General features: G+C 44.0%; 1 protein-coding gene across 2 annotated transcripts; it reads right to left on the reverse strand.

The window, feature by feature from the left end:
- Positions 1-1,815: 1,815 nt before the first annotated feature.
- Positions 1,816-10,663, reverse strand: LOC103264936 (eukaryotic translation initiation factor 3 subunit F). 2 transcript variants are annotated; one of them, XM_008062633.2, is made up of 8 exons: positions 10,240-10,663; positions 6,402-6,472; positions 6,082-6,161; positions 5,001-5,138; positions 3,279-3,370; positions 2,873-3,009; positions 2,626-2,739; positions 1,816-2,047 (listed from the first exon to the last, which is right to left on the reverse strand). In XM_008062633.2, exons 1-8 carry the CDS (start codon positions 10,625-10,627, stop codon positions 1,970-1,972), a joined length of 1,098 nt encoding a protein of 365 aa, XP_008060824.1. In that variant the 5' UTR covers positions 10,628-10,663; the 3' UTR covers positions 1,816-1,969. The 2 variants fall into 2 exon arrangements, with proteins under 2 accessions (XP_008060824.1, XP_021570458.1); XM_021714783.1 differs by lacking the exon at positions 6,402-6,472 and having other exon boundaries at positions 1,818-2,047; positions 10,240-10,633.
- Positions 10,664-11,236: the final 573 nt, after the last annotated feature.

Consider the following 11,236-nt stretch of genomic DNA (forward strand, 5'->3'; position numbering starts at 1 on the left):
AGTTGGGATTACAGGTGTGAGCCACTGTGGCTAGCTCACCCTTGCTTTACATGTGTCTCCTGTAAACAGCATATGGATGGGGTTTGTTTTGTTTTAATATTAAATTTTCCACCCCCTGGCTAGTTTAATGTTTAACACTTATTGTGATTACTGACGTATTTCTACTTGTTTTTGTCATCTTATTGTTTCACCCATCTTTTCTATGCTTATTTAGCAAATTAAAAAATTTTCTTCCCTTTTATTATACTCTCTCTTCATTGCTCATTTAGAGATTATATATACTTCCAGTAATTAACCTTGGAATTTTTTCATGCATATTTAAGAACTGCCCATCCAAATACAAGAATACTAAAACACTTTAACTCTGGTCAACCCTTTTCCCACGTGTTCTATGTTTAACCTAATTTCACCTAATCATCATGACATCTGTTCACATTTCCCTACATGCACTAAAGTATCATCATAATCCAATGAACCCCAGGACTTGTATTTCCTAAGGTTACGTATCTCAGAACCAGAATTGAGATCCAGGCTGAAGTTCATGTTGCTTATTATCCTCAAACTGTATTTAACTCTAAACATAAAAACTCTACCACCTATTCATGTCTACTATATACCAGGCACTATTTTCTGTGTTAACATTCATTAATTCACTGAATTCTCACAATGCCCTGAATAAAGGGCTATGGATCCACATTCTATGACTCCTAGAATTTGTCTTTCTTCTAATTACATATCTCATAAGCAGAATTAGGATGCAGGCTTTTTGATTCCTTCATTCATTTTTTACTCCAAATGTAACATACCCCTCAGTCCTTGAATAACAACTTCTTTCTCAAAGGAAGACATCTCACAGTGGCCAGACAGAACTCTATGACAGCAGATGAAAGGGAAGTTTGGGGCTGCCCAAGCAAGTACTCTACCCTACAAGGTCTCTGGGAAATGTCATGTAGCTTTCACTTCATCGGCAGACCTCAACTTAACAGGCTGCTCTCAAGTTACAGGCAGCACCTAAAGATTTTCTGAAGCTTTGGGAAAATCTCTGAACTTCAACCCACGGATCCTGATTTTGCCTCCCTGAACCAAAGTGGCAAATGGTTCTACCTACTATCATATCAACGAATTTTAAGGCAAAGACCACATGCTCTACTCTTTCAGTTCAGATCAAGCATCCATCTTCATTTCCCATGGAAACCTCACAAACCGTTACGAAACACTTCAGGGAAACCCCCTGGGGTCCCCTCCCATTGTGAGAGCTTTTCTGTCCTCTTAATAAATCTTGCTTTCTCAAAAAAAAAAAAAGAAAAAAAAGAAATACTTCAGTTTTGTCAGTGAACACTTCTCTATATATAATCTGGTAAAGCAGTTAATCCTCACCATGGAGAAGGCCGTCATTCTATCAGCACAGACTCAAGGGTCCCAGGAGTGAGATCAGTATCCATCCTCTTCTCTCCTCTCCACCACTCACTAGCACACCTCCTGGCGCTTCAACACTGTGGGAAGGCAACCCTCCGTACTGCCATCCATGAAAGATGCCACAGAGAAGTGATAATCAACTTTTTGCCCTGATCACTGGCAAAACAGTGGGGAGAAAATGCCACTATAACACTAGCATGCAAAAAAGCTACCTGGTGTGGGGTCAGGTGAAGCTGAAGCGGCTCGGGCTGTGGGTGCAAGTCATGATGAACATGTTGCCAACTGTGGGTGCAAGTCATGATGAACATGTTGCCTACAGGTCTCACCTCCTAGTTTGTGTGTGAGCTCTGGAACATTTTCTTCCCTTCCATACAGCAATAAATTCACGTAAGATGGAACTCATTTACAAAAGGTAAGTTATTATGTTTATTAGAGTCACAAGCAGTTGACTAACTCAGTGTGACTCAAGACCACAAAAAAACCATTTCTCCTTCACTTCATCTGAGTCCTAGGGTTAAGATCCAGACTAGCAGGAGTGCTGCTGAGGGCCCATTCATAGGTTTACAAGCTTCTCATTGAGGGCAATTTGTGACTGTGTGAGATTGGCCAGGTAGGTCACCATCAGCAAGTCCTGGAAGACAAAAGAATATACAATGAGGGAGGGGCTGGGTGGAAAGGGAGCAGAAAGGATGGTCTTGGCCAGCTCCATGGTGGGCACTGAGCATGAGGACAGTCCTGGATGATGGCAGTTGGGAGAGACTGAGCAGGAGTCAAAGGTGGAAGATGGCAAAGTAATGCCTGGGAAACGTTTCTCTTCTCATAGACTAGGAGTGCTTTAGCCGAGACCCATGGGTAGAAAATGGTGGTGGCGGGGGTGGGGTGGTGGTGGTCTATGAATGCAGATGGGGAAAATAAGAAATTGCGTTTCCATTAACCTCTGAATTTTAGCATTTTTTTTCCATCACAAATCCAAACAAGTTACAGCAGCACCTAACTGAGTCAATGGAATCAAGGAAGGAAAAGGAAAGGAACCTCCAGCATGTATATCACCTCTTCCTCCTCCCAACCTGGACTGCAAGGGGGCTATAGGTGACGGCCTGTCTCTTCTCTCCTACTCCAGACCACCTCAACCAACTCCCTTCACATTCGAGTCATGTGCTGAGACAGGAAGAAGAACTGGGCTCCCAGAGGTCCCAGAATGGCACTCACGTTGATGTTGCTGTTGAGCATCGTCTCAAAGTCCTCAGGTACGATTTTGGGTACTTGGTTAACTAGGCTCATCAAGAAGCGGCCCACGGTATTGTCAGCTGACACCTTTCCAGACTGAGAATCAAAATAAAGATGCCATGAGGCACAGTGAGTTCTGATTGCGGAGCACCACCACTTCATCAGCATATTCCTCAGCGACCCTAGAGTGGCTCTACGTGCTTCCCCTTGGTTTTCCCTTCCCTCTCACCAGTACATCCTCTGCGTACTGCAACACTGTGCTCAGGGCATCCTGGATGCGAGCTGATGCTCCTCCTACTTGCTGCAAGTCACTTGAAAGTCCAATCACCCGGTTGGAGCTAAAACAGGTCTTCATGATCAGGTCAACTGTGGGAGTTGGTTGGCAGGGTGGTGGCAGTGGTGGCAGACAATAAGAGACATAGAGGATGTGGTCATTCCATCAGAAAGAGACAGCCTCTACCTGTCTTGCCCTTCCCAGTGCCCCCTGGACTCAGTCAGCTTCCCCATACTCCCTGCTCTGCTCTTATTAGCTTTTCTTCCTCCTGACAGAGCCAGACCCCTTCACCTAGGATGCAACAGCCCCCTCTCCTAAAAATGTCCAAAACCTCTAGGAAGTATATGGGCAAGTTACTCACCTCCAATGCGTTCAGTGTCATAATATGCGTATTTCACTGTTAGAGGTGTGAACATCACTCCCATGGTCCTTCCAGGGACACCCATTAACGTGCTGGGGAGGGAGAAGTCAATGTAAACAGACGGCCTTGGGAGAGAGTTTCTATACGTAGTCTGGGTCAGGACAACAGTCTTACCAGGAATATGGCATCCAAGGTTCTGAGATAAGAGGCTAGAACCACTTGGACCCCAGAGGTCTCACGGGAGCAAAAGTGACTTTCCCTTTATCTCATTCCACACACCAAACCCTTGGCCTGCAAGAAGGGGACTCAGCCCTCAGATCTGGCCTAGTCTCTTTAGAGGTAATTACTTAATATACTGTGCAACATCAGTGATGAGAGGATAAGACTCTGGATTTCCCTGTGGAGCCGGTGGCCTAGATACCCACCCACACGGAAAGAAGAGACAGAGATGGGTCTTTTCTGAGAACGAGTCCTTCATCAGTACTAAGAAAAAAATCAACACTTGCCAACCGACACCAGACTGGGTACTTTAATTTATCTCACAAAAGGTGCTATCTTTACTATGCCAACTATATATACTGTATACTGGATATCGAGAAGTCTGAAATACCTGGAAAGGCTAAGAAGTCAGGCAATGGCTAGAGCTTAGTGGTATGCCAGTTGGCTCTTAAGGACCTGGCATGCACCATCTTTGCGTTAGTGTGTAATAGTTAACTAGCTACATTAGTGTCAGACACAGAACCAGCACAAAATTATGCAGCATAAGAAGGCATTAACAGATGCCTTCATTCCAACCAGAAGATATGATCCTTCCAACTGCCACAGTATCCTCTTCAGCATGCTACTGGGACCTTTCCCAACACCTCTCATCAAATGGCATTTTAACTGCTTGCAAGCTCAATGTGTCAACACGGTAATGTTATTGTCATTAAAATTCCATGCCCTCAAATCTGGGTTAACAGATATATTCAAAATAAGGACAGTCATCCTTTAATCTGTACTACTGCTCTGAGTTCTAGGGATAATGACAAACTAAAGGGTAATTCAGAAAAGTAAGAACATGGTGAAAGACCATGACAAGAACCTCATGTAAGAACTGGCCTCATTAATTGTGGGGTGGTCAGGTTCTAGAAAATATGGCTTGAAAAAACACAATACCTTGCTCAAAACCCTAAAAGAGCTGTCATCTGAACTTGTTTAAAAGCAATGGGCCAGGCTTGGTGGCTCAGTCTATAATTCCAGCACTTTGGGAGGTCGAGGTGAGTGGATTGCCTAAGCCCGCGGGTTAGAGACCAGCCCAGGCAAATTGGCGAGACTTCGTCTCTACAATAAAAATCAGAAAATAAGCCAGGTGTGGTAGTGTGTGCCTGTAGTTCCTGCTACTTGGAAGGCTGAGGCAGAAGGATCACCAGAACACAGCAGGTTGCCAATGGGGTGGTCATAAGCCCGCTACTGCACTCCAGCCTGGGCAACAGAGTGACTCCAACTCGAGCAATGAGTAGAAACCTGGAGTACAACCAGGATCACCGAGTGGAAATTATAGGGACAGATTTTTGTTTCCCAGTAAAGCCTTTTGAAAAACTGCAGAGAGGAATAGGTTTTCTGAGGCAGCGAGTTATCCAATGAAGGAACTAAACTTGTTTGGGGTGAGGGTGGGATGTCATCTAGGCATGGTATGAACTGGACAGCCTTGCATGCCCTTGTGGCCAAGATTATGGTCACCTGACATAGGCCTTGATGCTCATGCGGCCGTTCTGGAGACTCGTGTCCACAGTGAGATGAATGGGGTTGGGGGCCTCCCGGCTGTAGTACTCATGGATCAGCACAGAGTGTTCTGTGATGTCATGGCCTGTGGCGTACCTGGAAAACAAACACAGTGTGGGCTCATGTCTACGTGTGACACAGATTCCAAACACTACAGTGGCATGGGTGCTTTTAGGGTACCTGACACCCTTATGGTAGTGACATCTGTGACACCAAACATCAAAAACAATATACGCATTGAAAACAATATTGCTTCCTTGGTGCTGCCTACCAAGGTGGCAGCTATCTCCTACCTGGCATCTCAGTTGCCCTGGGACCCCTGGTGAAACCCAAGAACGTCAAAAAGAGGACCAAAAAATTTATCTAGCACCAGACTGATATGTCAAGATTAAGTATAACTGGCAGAAACCCAGAGGTATTGACAATGGGGTGTGTAGAAGACTCAAGGGTCAGATCTCGATGCCCAACATTGGTTATGGGAACAACAAGAAAACAAAACACATGCTGCTCAGTGGCTTCTGGAAGTTCCTGGTTCAACGTCAAGGAGCTGGAAGTGCTGCTGATGTGCAAGAAATCTTATTGTGCTGAGATTGCTCACAACATTTCCTCCAAGAACCGCAAAGCCATTGTAGAAAGAGCAGCCCAGATGGCCATCAGAGTCACCAATTCTAATGCCCAACATTAGGCTGTGCAGTGAAGAAAATGAATAGACAACTCATGTGCACATTTTGTGTTTAAATAAAACCATAAAAACTGAAAAAAAAAAAGAAAACGATGTCAAGTCAAATCAGAGACTGATTTGGTGCTCTTGAAAAATTTCAAGTCACCAGCAAGGCAAAGAAAAAGACTTAAAAAGCTACAATTCAAAATAAATATCCCAGCCTTATAGGATCAGAATTGCCAGCAAAACACACTGAAATCAGAGCTCCTCAAGGTAATACATTTTCAATATTCTATCTCCAAATGGAAGAGGACACGATCTTCGCAATCATCAACTTTCTATCTGTCCCCGCCCCCCCTCCCCACCTCCCCAACTTACCAGCCCAGGATGAGCTCATTTGGAGAGACTTTTTTGTGCAATTCATACATGTTCTTAGCAAATTCCATATCAACAGCGACCTAAGAGGGAAGGCAGGAAAGGAAGCTAATAAGTCAGAAGTCCATAGAAAAACTGGATAAAAAGGACAAGAGACCAGCCCAACAGACAGAAGAGGCCTGGGAACTACATACAGATAGTATGAAGCTTCCTTGGCCCAGGAGCCCAGTTATAAGCACAACATATCATGTGGGAGGGCCCGTGAGAGGAGCCTAGCAAATGAACAGCTATAAACTAGAGGGGCAGCTTAGAATCCCACTCACTTCATCTTCCGACTCATTGTGCGGCACTGAAAAGCAATTGGTGACCTCCACTGAGTGCTTGTCAACAGTTCCTGTGAAAGAGAGAATCAGCTATGTGTTATATAATCCCAGGGCCCCAAAGCCTCCAACTACTTCTGAAATGCTTTTGGTCTTCTCAAAGTCAATGAACACTGAATTGAATTCATTAGCTTCTGGTTTGGCCACATGCTTCAGTGGAACAAAGATTCTTCAGAGAACTGAAACTCTGGAGTGATCTACAACTCCTCCTTCCAGCCATCACCAAAGAGGGAACACTCTTCCTTTACAGGGTCTCCACTTGTCTGTTACTTTCCAGCACCAGCCCTATTCTTGGCTTTCACTCTATGAATTTGTTTTTCAGCTTCTAGACTTTCTCCCTATAATTAAATCTGCAGAACTGCCTGGAAGATTGTTATGCCAATGCAGAATGCCAATACAGCAGTTTAGTGTTAGACTCTGAGCACAATTTTAGGAGTGTCACCTGTACTTCCCTTTAGCTACCTGGTCCCATGGTCATAGGCTTAATCCTATCATCTAGAAACCCTCTACCAGTGAACCTTAAACATCAACATGTCAGTCTTTTACAACAAATTTTTGTTCTTTAAGTTCTGATACCTATATTTCCACTACATTTGTTTCTTGATTTCACTAAGATTACCAGTCCCTTGACTTCTCCATTCTCTTCTCATCTACTGGGACCTCCCACCCCAGGCTGCAAGTGCTTTCCTCTACCAGACTGCAATGATGCTTATACCTACCATGTTTGACTAATTCCAATTCACTATGGTTTTTGCTCCCTTAGCTAAAACTATGTCCCTAAACCAAACGGACATACATCCTTTATTTTATTTGACCTCTCAGCAGGATTCCACAGACTTGACATTTCCCTCCTTCTTAAACTTTCTTTTCCTTGGACTACCATGACACCAGTTTCTTCTAGTTTTCTTCCTACCTCTGTAATCTTGTCGGCTACTCTTCCTTCTGACTTAACAGGTTTTTAGGGTCTGTCTTTTTACTCTTTGTTACCTGAACTAGTCAGGTCCTGACCTAGAAAAGTTTGTTGTAAATAAAAGTTTACATGCCATTTTTTATGACTTCTTTCTTGCTACAGGCAGAGTTAAGTAGCTGCAACAAAGACTATACACAAAGCCTAAAATATTTACAGTCTGGCCCTTTGCAGAGTTTGCTAATCTCTGCTTCAGGCGATCTCATCCATTTTTATGGTTTCAATTGCCTTCTGTATTCCAATGGCACAATTCCTAAACTGACATGCTTGCTCACATCTCTGTTGTACTCCAGACCCTCATATTCAATTTTCTACTTAACAACTCCACTGGAATGTTCAGTGGTCATCTCAAAAGGAATACATCCTAAGCTGAAGCCAACTTCCACCTTCTTTTTCTTCTTCCACACTTAACCAAAGATGTAGGAGTCATCCTCAATACTTTCTTCTCTTTAATTCCTCACTTCTGATCATACCAAGTCCTGTCAACACAATTTCCTGTCTCTCATCTCGCTCACTCCTCTCCACCCCACCTTTCAAGAGCTTCCCTGTTACCAGAACAGCCTCTCTGGTGTTCATGCACAGCCCATGCCTGTCTCTTATCTACTCTTTACAAAGCAGTCATAGTGCATAGTGATCTTTAATTACTATTCAGTCTAAGCCAAAATGCTTATTGCTCAAATCTTCCCAAACAGCCCTAAACTATGTTTTGTCTTCTCATAGCTTCTGGTAATTCTTCACAGCACTTTACACTTGTAATTATGGCTCCTCAGTTTGCTGGTTTTGTTTCCTGTTGTAGCTCTTTTCTCTCCTACATTTCTGAAATACTGAATTCTTCAGATAGTAGACTTACCAGGCTCTTTTACACTCTTAGTAGTTGCTTTAATGCCCAGCTCAAATGTCATCTTTTCTGTGAAGCCTTCCCCAACCTTCTGAAATAGTCTTCTGTATTTCCATGCCTCCTTTCTTTTAAAGCATTTATCACATTATATTCTAATTATGTGCATATAAGAGTATACGTCTATCCTGAGTTTAAGGTGACAGTAGAGCTCATTTTATCAAACTTTGAATTTTAAGTACCTAGTTTTATGGTACATAAAAGGCACCGATGGCTTCATTTAACCAAATAAAATATTTCATGAATTAATGTCTAGGAAATTTTAAGTTCCTCGCAAGCAGAGTCTGTGGTTTACACTTCTGTAAGCATTGCCTCTACAACACCTCAAACGCTGTACCATGATTCCAGCCTGAAAGGGGATCTGAGACTCTAAATTACAGCTAGTCTGACTAGGGTCATGGATACATGGGGCACTAAGCATAAATCTTGGGTAGAAAATAGTTTCTTTATTTTCTAAAATAGTTTCTTTAGTTTCAATGAGTTTGGAAGATCAGACAGTGCAGATTCTATGAAAGAGTATCTGTTGAGTGCAAAGTTAGTGAAACAAAAATAATTTGTTACAAAAGCTCAAAGCAGGGCAGTTACAGTGCTACCATGTTGTGGAAGGTTGAGAATGGAGTGAGGGTGGGGGTATGGGGTGGAGGACTGATACTTAACACCATTCCTGGGAATCTGGAAGGAAGGTGGAAATTAAACAAATAAGGGTGAGCAGGGAAGGTATTTGTAACAAGAACACAAAGGCTTGGGTTGAGAAAAGACACAGCAACGTTTGGAAGATAGGAGTCTACATTTCTGTAAAATGCTACACTGTCAAAGATAAACAGAGAATATGTATGGTGTTCTAGGTTTGATGTGGTGAATGACAACAAACAGTTGTACTTACTGTGTGCCAGCAGTTAGAAGCTTTCTGTAATACTTCAGCTCTCAAAAAGACTAAGCCTGTAGTAGCCCCTGAAAGAACTAGACTTTAGGTAATTTGTCCCAAAGCATGGGTAATATTTGGTGGAGGTTGCCTACAAACCTTGACCTCTTTGCAATACACCAATTTTCTTCTATGGTGTAAGGATTATTACACATTCAAGAATACGGAAGAGAAAAGATGCATGTAGGTGAAGTGGATCACAAAGAAGTTTAAAATTTGTCACTAAGACGGACTGAAAATAATTTCTTGGTTCCAAAGAAAGGAATTTATTATCAGCAATCCCTCTTTAGTGCTTTTCCGTCTTACAAACTATGTTAACATAAAATATCTATTCCCCAGATTTGGAACACAGGTAAGGAAAAGATTATTTGCTCAACTGAAGATTTGGTGTAGACTTATTAACACATGATATAATTGTGTCCAAATGGAAAACTATAGACAGCACCGGAGGAATAGGGCTCATCACATCAGGTACTAGTATTAGGTGACACTAAGGGACAAAGGATGAGATTCACAAGTTTAGGACAGCAGAATACTATAAGATCCTAAGTGGGTTCCGGCCACACCAGTTTACTTGTGAAGAATATCTCTTTAAAATGTCTCCGCTCTTTGCCAACTAGCTAGACAATTCTTTGTTAACATCTGGAAAACGTGGTCACTGGGGCTTTGGCAGGTACGGGTTCCTGACTTCCCACTGGAGTTAGAGCTCATTTTTTGGCAGACTGGGGATCATTACCTGACGTAAAAATGCTGTGGAAAGATTAAAAATAAAACGTAAACTACTGTACGAGGCATACAATATGACAACCACTCCTTGTATACTTTACGTCGCTCCAAGTGACAGTAATCCGGCAAGAAAGAGGAAAGGTTCGAGTCCCCTGGGAAGGTAAGTCGCAGCGGAAAGCGGGGATGAGAAACAGATGAAAAGTCAATGGGGATGGGAAGAGAGAGAGGACAAGTGGGAGAATGACAAGAACAACTTTCTCTGTCCTCTCACCCAGCAGGGTCCCGATAACTCGGGCAGCTCCCTCGTTGCGTCGCTCGTAACTGTCCACGATGGAAGCCAAAATGACTGGGTGCAGCCTGACCACGCGGCCGCCAGGGAAGGGCCCTGGGAGGGCGGGTCCAGGCAGTGAAGGCGCCGAGGTCTGAGCCGGGGCTTGCGCGGAGGCCGGGGTCTGGCCCGGAGCCGCAGTCGTGGCCGCTGCTGACGCCGGATCTGAGGATGAAGCCGGGGCCGGAGCTGCAGCCGGAGCCGCGGCCGGCGCTGGAGCTGGCGTTGGCGCTGGGGACGGGGCCGGGGCTGAGGCCGGGGCCACTGCCGGTGTTGGCGATGGGACTGGAGTGGCGGCAGGAGCAGTTGCCGGTACCGCCGGTGTGGCCATCTTGTCGAGAAAGAAGGAGGCAGGAGCGGAAGAGAGTGAGCTACAGAACACTAGGAGCTCGATAGGCTGAATTTGCACCACGTGAGCTGTATCTTTGTGTCTATTGGTTACTAGTGATCCCTCGGGGCTCTAAAAATGTCCTGCGGTTGTAATTTCTTCCGGAGTTTGTGCTCTTTGCTTTTGGTCCGGTGGGGACTCGGTGAGCGCCGAGCCCAGAGTTCCGCAATAGACGAGAACCACGTCAAGGCAGTCTGCGCAACTGCCGCCAAGTGGTGCTAGAGAGCAGCGCAAAGGTCGCAATTCGTGGAATAATAAATGTCAAAGTGCTCTGGAAAGCAACATAAGGCGTCAACAGGACAGTTTATTCATTGAACAATTTGAGTGTTTAGTGTGCGCCAGGCACTCTTTTAGGCGCTTAAGATATATCAACGAACAAAACCAGACAAAAATCCTTGTCCTTGAAAAGTGCACATTATAGCAGAGAGAGACAAATGTTAAGTAAATTATATACTGTGTTAGAAGACAGGTGTTATGAAAGAGGTTAAACTAGCGGAGGATAAAGGGAAATTTGAAGTTGTAAGGGAACATGGAAGATCACAATAAGAATGT

Source organism: Carlito syrichta, unplaced genomic scaffold (genome assembly GCF_000164805.1).
Source record: "Carlito syrichta isolate Samal-C Ts95f unplaced genomic scaffold, Tarsius_syrichta-2.0.1 Scaffold305775, whole genome shotgun sequence".
In the NCBI taxonomy this organism is placed as follows: Eukaryota; Metazoa; Chordata; class Mammalia; order Primates; family Tarsiidae; genus Carlito; species Carlito syrichta.

Coding starts and splice junctions, on each gene's coding strand:
- LOC103264936 (XM_008062633.2), bottom strand. CDS start 10,627: ATGGCCACACCGGCGGTACCGGCAACTGCTCCTGCCGCCACTCCAGTC. Junction 5,139..6,081: donor AATGAGCTCATCCTGGGCTG/GTAAGTTGGGGA, acceptor TTTGTTTTCCAG/GTACGCCACAGGCCATGACA. Junction 2,740..2,872: donor AGTACGCAGAGGATGTACTG/GTGAGAGGGAAG, acceptor TTTGATTCTCAG/TCTGGAAAGGTGTCAGCTGA.